At 37.1% G+C, this 12,700-nt stretch overlaps 1 protein-coding gene across 1 annotated transcript in view; it reads left to right on the top strand.

Moving 5' to 3' along the window:
* SAV1 (salvador family WW domain containing protein 1) overlaps positions 1–12,700 on the top strand; it is a 31,421-nt gene that overhangs the window by 14,957 nt on the left and 3,764 nt on the right. Inside the window, exons 3-4 of the mRNA XM_032344189.1 lie at positions 5,219–5,489; positions 8,686–8,829. Coding sequence (XP_032200080.1) covers positions 5,219–5,489; positions 8,686–8,829 — 415 coding nt within the window. The remainder of the gene's footprint in view (positions 1–5,218; positions 5,490–8,685; positions 8,830–12,700) is intronic.

The following is a 12,700-nucleotide window of genomic DNA, read 5'->3' as shown; positions in this document are numbered from 1 at the left end:
TTCCTTTCTGATCTACCACTTGTAGGCTCTCTCTTTGCTTAGAGGACCCCTTTCAATATTTCCTGTAGAGCTGGTTTGGTGTTTGCAAATTCTTTCAGTTTTTGTTTGTCCTGGAAGCTTTTAATCTCTCCTTCTATTTTCAATGATAGCCTGGCTGGATATAGTATTCTTGGCTGCATGTTTTTCTCGTTTAGTGCTCTGAAAATATCATGCCAGCTCTTTCTGGCCTCCCAGGTCTCTGTGGATAAGTCAGCTGCCAATCTAATATTTTTACCATTGTATGTTACAGACTTCTTTTCCCGGGCTGCTTTCAGGATTTTCTCTTTGTCACTGAGACTTGTAAATTTTACTATTAGGTGACGGGGTGTGGGCCTATTCTTATTGATTTTGAGGGGCGTTCTCTGAACCTCCTGAATTTTGATGCTCATTCCCTTTGCCATATTGGGGAAATTCTCCCCAATAATTCTCTCCAGTATACCTTCTGCTCCACTCTCTCTTTCTTCTTCTTCTGGAATCCCAATTATTCTAATGTTGTTTCGTCTTATGGTGTCACTTATCTCTCGAATTCTCCCCTCGTGGTCCAGTAGCTGTTTGTCCCTCTTTTGCTCAGCTTCTTTATTCTCTGTCATTTGGTCTTCTATATCACTAATTCTTTCTTCTGCCTCACTTATCCTAGCAGTGAGAGCCTCCATTTTTGATTGCACCTCATTAATAGCTTTTTTTATTTCAACTTGGTTAGATTTCAGTTCTTTTATTTCTCCAGAAAGGGCTTTTATATCTCTCGAGAGGGTTTCTCTAATATCTTCCATGCCTTTTTCGAGCCCGGCTAGAACCTTGAGAATTGTCATTCTGAACTCTAGATCTGACATATTACCAATGTCTGTATTGATTAGGTCCCTAGCCTTCGGTACTGCCTCTTGTTCTTTTTTTTGTGTTGAATTTTTCCTTCTTGTCATTTTGTCCAGATAAGAGTATATGAAGGAGCAAGTAAAATACTAAAAAGGTGGCAACAACCCCAGGAAAATATGCTTTAACCAAATTAGAAGAGATCCCAAATCGTGAGGGGGGAGAAAGGGGATAAAAAGAAGTTCAAAAAGGAAGAAAGAAAAAAAAAAAAGAAAAAAGAAAAAAAAAACAAATAAGAAAAATATAAAAAAGAAAAAATATATATATATTAGATAAACTGGTTAAAAAACGTTAAAAAAGAAAAAGGTAAAAGTCTAAAAAAAATTTTACCAGAAGACGAGAAAAAAAAAACAAAAAATGAAAAAGAAAAAAATTAAATTAACTGCAAGACTAAAAAAAATCACAGGGAAAAAGCCATGAGTTCCGTGCTTTGCTTTCTCCTCCTCTGGAATTCTGCTGCTCTCCTTGGTATTGAAACCGCACTCCTTGGTAGGTGAACTTGGTCTCGGCTGGATTTCTTGATGATCTTCTGGGGGAGGGGCCTGTTGTAGTGATTCTCAAGTGTGTTTGCCCCAGGCGGAATTGCACCGCACTTATCAGGGGCCGGGGTGAGTAATCCGCTCGGGTTTGCTTTCAGGAGCTTTTGTTCCCTGAGCGCTTTCCGTAGAGTTCCAGAGGACAGGGAATACAAATGGCGGCCTTCTGGTCTCCGGCCCGGAGGAGCCGAGAGCCCAGGGCCCCACTCCTCAGTGCGGAGAAGTTACAGCGCCCAGTTACTCCTGTCTGCCTGACCTCCGGCCGCGCTCCAAGCTCACTGAGCCTGCGACCGGTTCAAGGTAACACCGAGCTGTGAGCTTACTGTCGGCTCTGTCTCTGTAGCCGGCTTTCACGTTCCAATACCCTCAAGCTCGGCGACACTCAGACACCCCCGATCCTTCTGTGACCCTGCGGGACCTGAGGCCACGCTGACCCCGCGTGGGCTTCGCCCCGGTTTAGCCTCTGGAGCGATGTCCCTCAGCGGAACAGACTTTTAAAAGTCCTGATTTTGTGCGCCGTTGCTCCGCTGCTGGCCGGGAGCCGGCCCCTCCCCCTGGGGTCTATCTTCACGTCGCTTTGGATTTACTTCTCTGCCGGTCCTACCTTTCAGAAAGTGGTTGTTTTTCTGTTTCCAGAATTGCTGTTCTTCTTCTCTTCGATCTGCCGATGGATTTTAAGGTGTTTGCAATCTTTAGATAAGCTATCTAGCTGATCTCCGGCTAGCTGAAGTAGTCTCAGCCTGCTACTTCTCCGCCATCTTGACTCCTCCCTCTATGAATTTTGATATATATCTCTATCTATCTATATTGATGTAATGCCTAGACAGTTTATAGGACATTTCCTTCACTCCTAAAAATTATGTCATTGCTGTCCCTTTGTGTACTAAGTGTTCTTTGGTTTATGACAGTTGCTTAGTCTTTTCACCCTGCCCCAAATTCCTGGCAACCATAATTTTCTGTCCTAGTTGTTTTGCCTTTGCAGTAATTTCATATGAACGGAATCATACAGTTTACAGCCATTTGAGGCTGGCTCCTTTCACTCAGTGTAATGCCTCTGAGGTTATACATGCTGTTGGATATATCGATATTTAGTTCTTTTTACAGTAGATTCCACTGTATGATTGTATTAGTTTACTCATTTTCTTGAAGGACATGTGGGTTGTTTCCTTTTTCAACACTATAAACCTCCCCATACAGGTTTTTGTGTGAAGAAGCATTTTCATTTGTCTAGGTTAAATATTTGGGAATAGAATTGCTGCATCATATGGAAAACATATTTAACTTGGTAAGACCTTGCTGAAGTGTTTTCCAGAGTAGCTGAAGTATTTTGCATTTCCACCAGCAGTGTATAAGAGTTTCAGTTGCTCCATATCCTCCTCATCACAACTTGTGTTGTTAGATTTTTTTTTTCTTTTTTGGCCATTCTCATAGATGTGTATTATCCTCTCATTGTGGTTTTAATTTGTAGGGGTTTTTTAATTAGCAGTGGCCCTGATGGTTAATATGATTTGAGCATTTTTTCTCTACTCATTTACCATCTAAATATCTTCTTTGAAGTGCCTGTTCACATCTTTTGCCCATTTAAAATACTTTCCTAGTGTTTTGAGAGTTCTTTATGAATTCTAGATTAAACTCCTTTGTCTAATATGTGATTTGGAAATATTTTCTCCCAGTCTGTAGCTTGATTTTCTTTCTCTTAATAATGTCTTTCATAGGGACGCCTGGGTGGCTCAGAGGGTTAAGCCTCTGCCTTCAGCTGAGGTCATGCTCTCAGAGTCCTAAGATCAAGCCCTGCATCGGGCTCTCTGCTTGGCAGGGAGCCTGCTTCCCCTCTCTCTCTCTGCCTGCCTCCCTGCCTACTTGTGATCTCTCTGTCAAATAAATAAATAAATTTTTTTTAAAAAACAATAATGCCTTTCACAGAGCAAACATTTTTAATTATGACAAAGTCCAATTCAATATTTGTTTCATGGATTGTACTTCCAGCATCATGGTTAAGAGCTCTGCCTAATGAAAGGTCACGAAAACTTACCCTCCTTTTTCTTTTAAAAGGATTATAGTTTTTATGTTTTACATTTAGGTTTATGATCCATCTTAAGTTTATTTTTATAGAAGGAGGAAGGTATAGATTGTGATTAATTTTTTTTTGCGTATGGTTGTCCAGTTGTTCCAGCATCATTTGTTAGAAAACTACCCTTTCTCTATAGAATTGCCTTGTTACCTTTGTTAAAAATCTATTGATTGTGTATGTTTAGGTCTATTTTAGGATTCTTTGTTCAATTGATCTGTGTGTCCTTTTGTCAATACCATATTGTCTTGATTACTTCTATCTTTATAGTAAGTCTTAAAAATCATGTAGTATGAGGGGCACCTGGCTGGCTCAGTTGGTAGACCACGCGACTCTTGATCTTGGAATCATGAGTTTGTGCCCCACGTTGTGCATAGAAGTTACTTTAAAAAATCAGGTAGCGGGACGCCTGGGTGGCTCAGTTGGTTAAGCAGCTGCCTTTGGCTCGGGTTGTGATCCCAGCATCCTGGGATCGAGTCCCACATTGGGCTCCTTGCTCGGCAGGGAGCCTGCTTCTCCCTCTGCCTCTGCCTGCCGTTCTGTCTGCCTCTGCTCGCTCTCTCCCCCTCTCTCTCTCTCTGATAAATAAATAAAATCTTAAAAAAAAAAAATCAGGTAGCATGAATCCTCCAACTTTATTCTTATTTTTAAAAAAATGTTTTGGCTTCTCTAGTTCTGCCTTTCCATATACATTTTAGAGCCCAACTGTTTCTGTCTATACCATAAACTCCTGCTAGAATTTTGATTGGAATTATCTTAAACTTAAAAGTCATTTCAGGGGGCACCTGGGTGGCTCAGTGGGTTAAGCCTCTGCCTTCGGCTCAGGTCATGGTCCCAGGGTCCTGGGATCGAGCCCCACATCGGGCTCTCTGCTCTGCAGGGAGCCTGCTTCCTCCTCTCTCTCTGCCTGCCTCTCTGCCTACTTGTGATCTCTGTCAGATAAATAAAGAAAAAATCTTAAAAAAAAAAAAAAGTCATTTCAAGAAGAATTGGCATCTTAACTATGTTGAGTCTTCTAATCCTTTAATATGGTAGGTTCTTTTCATTCTTTCATCACTGTTTTATAGTTTTCAGCATACAGATTCTGTACATAATTTGTTTTCCATATTTTGTTTTATTTATATGTAAGTATTTGATTTTTTGGAGCTATAATAAGTGGTATAATTTGTTTCCAGTTGTTGTTAGTATGCATATACTTAATTGATTTTTGTATGTTAAAAATCTTATATGTTGCATCTCTGATAAAGTTACTTAATGGTTCTCGTGGACAGCTAGATTATATTTAAATTATAAACTGGACAGTTTTACAAGTTGGTTTTTATTTTTTGTTTTTTTGTTTTTTTTTTAGTTTTAGGTGAAATGTCAAATCTTAAATCTTGAATGTGGTGGAATTTTATTTTCTTCACTTTTCTTTAAGCAGTATACATATTTAGTAGCTTTGCTAATAGCTAAATGTTTGTGTAGCCTGGTGATAGCGGCATCAACCAAAACTAATTTCAGAGAGGGAGTCTTGTTCCTCCTTCGCTTTGTAATTAAATTTTAGTAATACTGGCCTAGTTTATGAAAATTCTTACTTACAATTATAAAATCTTGAATTTTAACAGAAGAGTATAATTAGGATAGTTAATTTTGTGACTATTTCACAGATACCATAATTTTTAGCTTTGAATAATTGTTCTATTTCTTCTTTTTCTATCTTTCTCTTCAGGTATTGGGAGAGTTGCTGCTACATCTTTAGGAAATTTAACTAACCATGGTTCTGAAGATTTACCTCTTCCTCCTGGCTGGTCTGTGGACTGGACAATGAGAGGGAGAAAATATTATATAGATCACAACACAAATACAACTCATTGGAGCCATCCCCTTGAGCGAGAAGGACTTCCTCCAGGATGGGAGCGAGTTGAGTCATCAGAATTCGGAACCTATTATGTAGATCACACAAATAAGAAGGCTCAATATAGGCATCCCTGTGCTCCTAGGTGTAGTATCAATTTTATTTTCAACTTTTTGTTTTGAGATTGTCTAATGTTAGATTTTGAGCTCATATTTTCATCAAAGAGAAAGGCACCCTAAAGTTTGATATTTGAAGGCTTATGACATTTTTCTTTGAATTTGTATTTAGTAATGATTTGGTAAATACATTTTAGTAATAATTAAAAAAAACTTTTTAAAACAACCTCAAAAACACAATCAGTATTCGTATGATCAGATTCTGTTTTAATATACCAGAATGTTTTTTATTGTAGATACCCAGAAATTGAAATAATTAAAAACCTCTGTCTCTTTCCATTTAAATTTCTATAAATAATACAGACCTCCCTCCTAATTTGTCAAAATATACTTCTGAATTATAGCATCTGCTTTATTCAATTTCTGACTTTTTATGTTCTGTTTCTTACTACTGCCAGGCAAGAAAGTGAAAACTGGAACTGTACAAAATATCCCAGATGTGTTCAATAAATGTAACCAGTGATCCTTTGGGCTTATCAGTAGGTCTCAGTATGTCCAGATTTTTAGCCCTGTGAATATTGTAGCCAGTTGTCATGTGTAGCTATTGAGCACCTGAAGGGTGGTTAATCCAAACTGCGGTGTGCCGTATATGTAAACGTAAAATACACAGGATTTCAAAGTACATAAAAAAACTAGTACCAGTTTAGTCATGAAATTACAAATAAATTCCTGTTAACTACCTCTGAGCCATAAGATTTAAAATAGGTAGAATATCATCAGCGTGTTGATAGGTGTTCTTAGTATCATTTAGCATAATATGATCTTCAGTTATAGCAGACTTCTGCATTTTTTAAAACCATTAAAATTGTTATGAAAATACACTTTAATATTACCACCTAGAAAACTAAGCTTTATCATTATTGTGTCATTTTATTTATTTATTTTTAAAGATTTTACTTATTATTTATTTGACAGAGATCACAAGTAGGCAGAGAGGCAGGCAGAGAGAGAGGAAGGGAAGAGAGCGCCCCATGCGGGGCTCGATCCCAAGACCCTGGGATCATGACCCGAGTTGAAGGCAGAGGCTTTAACCCACTGAGCCACCCAGGTGCCCCTATTGTGTCATTTTACATATTTGGATTTATTCATTCAACTTGGAAAAGTTTCTTTTCCCAGTGATTCCATTTAGTGGTATTCAGTCAGTGTTAATTGAACAGCTGAACTTGTCACCGTTTCGAAAGAGCCAGACCAACTTCTCTGCCTGTATTGGGCTCTGGTCTCTTTGCCTACTCTCTAAACCATTTCAGGCAAGCTGCTGGCCTCCATTTTCAGGCCTGTGACCTGGGAGTAATTTAGAGTCCTCCTCTGACCTGATCACAGTTCCCCATCAAGGGCAGGGATGAATTTCACTTATCCCTGCTGTGTCCCAGCATCCAGCACACTGGCAGATACATAGTGGGAGTGCAGCCAGGTGTTTGCTGACAAAGAATGATGGAAAATGCAAAAAGAAAAAAAAAAAAAGAACTAAACATGATTACAGATTGCTTTCACCAGGTGGCAGAAGACTTTGTGGTCCAGACAACCAGATTTGAGAGTATATCAAGCTGACTTTTCTGTTTATCATTAGTAACCTTACATTATTATAGAATTGTTATAGTTTACAAGGCGTTTTCACAATTTGCTACTCTTACCAGCTCTGTAGACATTAAACTGGAGAGAACAAACATCTTTCTTAAACTCACATAGATAATACTAATAACTATTTTTGATTGTCTCTATTATGCTGATCTTTGTACAGAACACTTGACATACTAGCCCATTTATTATTGAGAAGAATCATCTTTGGTATGAATTTATTCTAGTTTTACAAATAAGAAGTCTGAAGCTTAGAGAAGTGAAGCAGTTTTGCCCACATTCATATAACTTGTGAAGTAGCCAAGCTGAGGTTAAAAACCTCAGGCCTGTCTTCAAAGCCTCAGTTCTTTCCCACCCCTGAGTTGTGCTGTCAAAGGATATTTCACTTTGTACCTACTTAGTACTTACTTATGAAAGAAGAGATAAGTGTAAAATTGCAGTGCCATCTGGACATTGATCTTTAAAGTATTAATCACAGCCTAACAATTATTTTAATCCTAGTTTAGTATTGCAGTGACCTTTTCTGATATACACATAAATATTGATGTTTGGAGCAGGCTCTTCCGGTTTTGTGTCCTGTTCTGGAATAGATCATTTGGCCTTCCAAATTTCAGTCTTTAGGCTTTAAGTGGTTCAGTGCTTTTTTTCTTAGCATTTTCCCCATATAACTCCCTCCTCCTATTGCTATTCTCTCTGTGCTACCGGTTAGGATATTAGAACTAATTAAAAGCATGGTCTGTTTCTTTCTTTCTTTTTTTTTTTTTTATTTGCTTTAAGTCTCTGTGATTTAAAATAGGTTCTTGTCACTCTAACTCAACTCTCACTTATGCTCTCATGAGTTGGTAAAAGCAGAAAATAATTAATGTGGATAATTCAATCACAGTTCTCATTCCCAGTGTACTACATATTCCAAATCCCCTTTTCAGCCTACAGGAGGAAGAAAGCATCCATTCTCATTTTGAGAGAAACTGTCAACCTTTCCAGTATAAATTTACAGCTAATTACTAGTTATTACTGAAAATTATTATTTAAGTTTTAAGCCTCAGTATAAAGGTGATATTAGCTCCAAATTTTTTATAGCTTACTTTTAAGTTCCTTGAAAAGAATAAATACCACACAGAAGAAATCTCTTAAAAATATGTAAAGATTTTGGGCACCTGTGTGGCTCAGTTGCTTAAGTGTCTGACTTTGGCTCAAGTCATGATTTCTGGGTTCTGGGATTGAGCCCCACTTTGGGCTCCCTCCTTAGGGGCGAGTCTGCTTATCCCTCTCCCTCCTCCCCTCCTCCCAGTTGTCTTCTCTCTCTCTCAGTCTCTCAAATAAAATCTTAAAAATTTTTTTATAAATATTTAGTTTGGGTTTATATTCATCACTAGTGACCTACTAGTTTCCAGAAGAAGGTGTATTTTACTTCACCTTATGGTGTGGTTAAAAAAAAAAGTCAGACTTCTGTGTTTTTTTAAGGTGGTAGAAGGAGTTCAGTTTGGGCAAGAGGCACATTGAAAAACATTTAAATATTATTTGTTCTTTACAATTTCTTGTTTAGATTTAGAGTCTTTATCCTGATGAATGTTGATTCCTTTTTTTTAGTGTACCTCGGTATGACCAACCCCCTCCTGTCACATATCAGCCACAGCAAACCGAAAGAAATCAGTCCCTTCTGGTACCTGCAAATCCATATCACACTGCAGAAATTCCTGACTGGCTTCAGGTTTATGCTCGAGCCCCTGTGAAGTAAGTGAATTTATGACATAGTTTTGTTGAGGGGTAAGTGGAACCAAAGTCTCTGGACTGCTTAACCCACATAGCACTGTGTTTTTTCTCTTAATATTGGGCTTCTAAAAATTCTTTTACTTGAAAAAATTATCACAGCTTATAAAGTTTGAAAATCATTGACTAGAAATGTAAGTTCTGCAAACATTTACTAATTCTTCACTTTCTTTGTATGGAGACCTGTGTTATATTAGGGATATAGTAAGAAGCTTATGTCCTTGTAGGGGAGATTAACTTGTAAATAAGTGATATATACCCTGTGATAAAAGGACAGACCCAAGGAAATCCAAGATACAAGGATGAAGCAGCAGGACACAGGGGTGTTGAAATAATACAGGTAGTGGCTGCAAGTTCTGGGATGAGATGATTTGAGTTCACGGATACCTTTTAGCTGTGTATCCTTGCAGAGTGCTTAACTTGGTTTTGTCTTCTGTAAATTGGGGGTAGGAATAGTGCCTACTCTTAAGGTTATTGGAAATTCAATAAAATAGAGCATCTAAAGTATTTTTATGATAATACCTTGCACATTAAGAGAGCTAAGTAAAGATGATGGTGATGATTCTTGGGGGTAGAGGTATAGAATAGCTGTCAAGATCACTCAGGAAGGAAATGGAGTCTGATTTCTGGCTTCATCAGAATGACCTTGAGCAAGTCACTGAACTTAGATCCAAGTTTTCCTCTCTACTGAGCTATGGGGGTTAAGTGATCATGCATTTTCAAGCACATGGCATGGTGACTGCTTTGCATAAGCACTTACTAGGGCTTCTTATGATATGACTAGAGCAAGGAAAGCTCCATTGAAGAAGAAAATACGTGGGCTAGTTTTTAAAGATGACTGTGAATTTGCCAGGCTCATTGAGGATATTTACTGGGTGACATAGTAGGTGCTATTCTTGAAATACAATCATGAATAGAAAGCTGCCTTTTCTATTCTGGGAAAACAGAAGTAAATACTCAGATCAATAACCCAACATGATAAAGATTAATAACACTGGTATATACAAAGTGCCATGGTTTCAGAAAAGAGTTTTTGAAAGCAAATAGTTACTGATTATCCAGTGCTTCCTGTTTGTATCTTATGATGCTAAACTTTTACATATGTTATCTCATATAATCTTTCCAAAAGCCATTTTACAGGTTAAAAAAAATGGAAGCTCTATCTTTGCTAAGAAAATACAACTATTAAGTGGTAGATTTTGAACCTTTATCTCCAGTTTCAAGGATCATACTCTTAATTTTTGTCATTAATAACTTATTTAATAAATATATACTGAGCAGCTATTAAATTCTTTTTAAACTTTGCTAGGCATTTCATATATGAATGCATATACTTTTAACAACTTTGTAAGGTAATATTTAGTTTCTGGTTTTTGTAGCCTTACTCTTTCTTTTTAACCAAAATTAATAGCATAAAATAGCCCAAAGAAGAGTTTTAAATAGTTTAAGATGATTGGACAGTGAATTTGGGAAAAAAATTAAATCTTTGATATTAAAAAAAAAGGAATGTAAAACCTTTCATATATACTTTTTTGAAATAGTAACTCTTTTTCCATAATTTTAAAGGATGATCATTGAAACAAAATATGCAAGGGGTTAAACCAACTCTGATCTAAATTTTTTTTACCATATTATGTATTTACCAACTGTGTGTTTAAGTGGCAGGGAAAAGGCTTATGTGTATGCCTTTAGTCTAGTGATTTTAGAAGTTATCTTTCTTGCTTAGAGCCATTTGTTTTTATTAGCTTATTTTCAGGCTTTTAATTTGAATGGTTAGTTACCTCAAGGATATGTGTCATAATTATTTGATTATGATTCACTTATTTAGGCCAGATTAACATTCTTATAAAGCTAATGGTCATTTACTATAATTATTTATTAATTTTTGGCCAATGTAAACATTCTTCTCGGTCTGTAAATTCACAGTTGTTAATCTTTGGTCTGATGTGGAGACAAAACCATCTACCAGGGTTCTAGTCCCAAAGCATTGGTTTTTCTTTTCCAAGTCAAATTTAAGCCCTGACACTGTAATTTTTAAAAACATTTTAATTATAGATATTATTTTGCAAGATATAAACCATGCTTTTCAAAAGTTTCATTTTAGTTTATTTGAAATTAGGTACACATTTATCCATAGATGTTTACCTTGGTTTGGTGTCTGGGATAACCCACGGCAGCCTCTTTATTTGATCCTATCCATACAGTATGGGAATGGAGTAAGGAATGATAGCAGGTGGACTTTTCAAACCCGTTTTCCATCTCTTCCTTCACTTTTGTTGCCACTTGACTTACCAGTATTTGTAGTCTTTGTTCATATACTGATTTTATGCCATATATAATATGTATGTTTACATTTTCCTTAAATCTGGAAAAATATATGCTCAACTGTTAAATTTTCTTATTTCTGGGAGTTGGTAAGATTGAGGAAGGTTATTCTTTCTACTTTATAATCATCGTTAGAAATAACATATAAGCTTTCCTTTTTGGGGAAAAAGATCATACTTAAATGGAATTCCTTGCTGCTTATGAAAAGAACAGACTCCCAAAGATTATAGCCCTTTCCACTCTGGTTCTGTGAGCTAGCTTTAAAACTTTTTAGAAATGAGCAACTTAGTTTTTTTTCCAAATAGGTCAGGACTCTCAAAATAAGCCAGACTGAAACAAGAACAGGTACTTCTTTACTGCTTAAAAACTTAAAATGAGAGGTTTAGGTACGTGTTGCTTTTTAGTTGGTCCAAAATTTTTGTCTCTAAAGAAGGTGGAAATGGTTAATATTGTTATCAACAAAGGATGAGCTGTTATTTATGAAGTAGATTATGAAGAATCATTTACTTAACAAAAGGAAAAGTTTTAGTCAAAAAACTAGCATGTTTTTTCCTTTTGCTAAAAATTGCCAATCTTCTAAGTTCCTGAAATTTTAAAATTTTTAAATTGTCTCTTTTTGCATATACTTCCAAACTTGACTTAGATTATATTCTAAATTTTTATTTATGAATTTAATAAAGCTTAAATTTTAATGTTCCTGAAGCTTCTCACAAAAGTCTGTAATGCATCATAAAACTGTAGTCAAGCTGAACTACAGAATAAATGATAAGGTTAGTATACAACGGGGAAAAGACCATCAAGAACGTATTTATTTCATTACACACACACCCCAACATCAGTCCCCAACAGTGCTGTGGGATGGATTGTATTTTACTCCTATGGCTTGGCAGTCTTGCAGCATCACCATTACTCCAGCTCTGGGTGAAGGCAGAAAGGAAGAGTGGGCACACTGTTACAGGAGGCAGGCATGGGGAAGGGATTTAGGCTGCATCGTGATCGCTGGAGCTGGAAACAGCAGCACTTTTGGCTCCTTAAAGACCGCATCCATTGAAGGGTGAACACATTATTTGTAGGATTATAGCAGTTGATGTTTGCATATATGGGCTATTTATAAGTAGAATACTGCCCTAGGAAAAACAGCTTAAGTGCTACAATAAGCATAGGCTACTGAAATAGATTTTATAGCCTATTTTCTGAACGATTTACCTGTGCATGTATATGTGTATTTTAAAGATTTTATGTATTAGAGTGTGCACATGAGCACATGAGTGGTGGGGGGGAAGCAGACTCCCTGCTGAGCAGGGAGCCCTAGGCAGTACTCAGTCCCAGCACCCTGCGATCATGAAGGCAGATGCTTAACCAGCTGAACCACCCAGGTGCCCCACCTATATATATATATATTTCAAAGATTTATTTGAGAGAGTGAGCACATGGTGGGAGGAGCAGAGGGAGAGGGAGACAAGCAGACTCCCCACTGAGCAGGTAGCCCAACACCAGGTCTCAGTCCCAG

Source organism: Mustela erminea, chromosome 5, assembly GCF_009829155.1.
Source record: "Mustela erminea isolate mMusErm1 chromosome 5, mMusErm1.Pri, whole genome shotgun sequence".
NCBI lineage: Eukaryota > Metazoa > Chordata > Mammalia > Carnivora > Mustelidae > Mustela > Mustela erminea.
The sequence above is the reverse complement of the archived record's forward strand: the minus strand, read 5'-3'. Positions and strand labels throughout refer to the sequence as shown.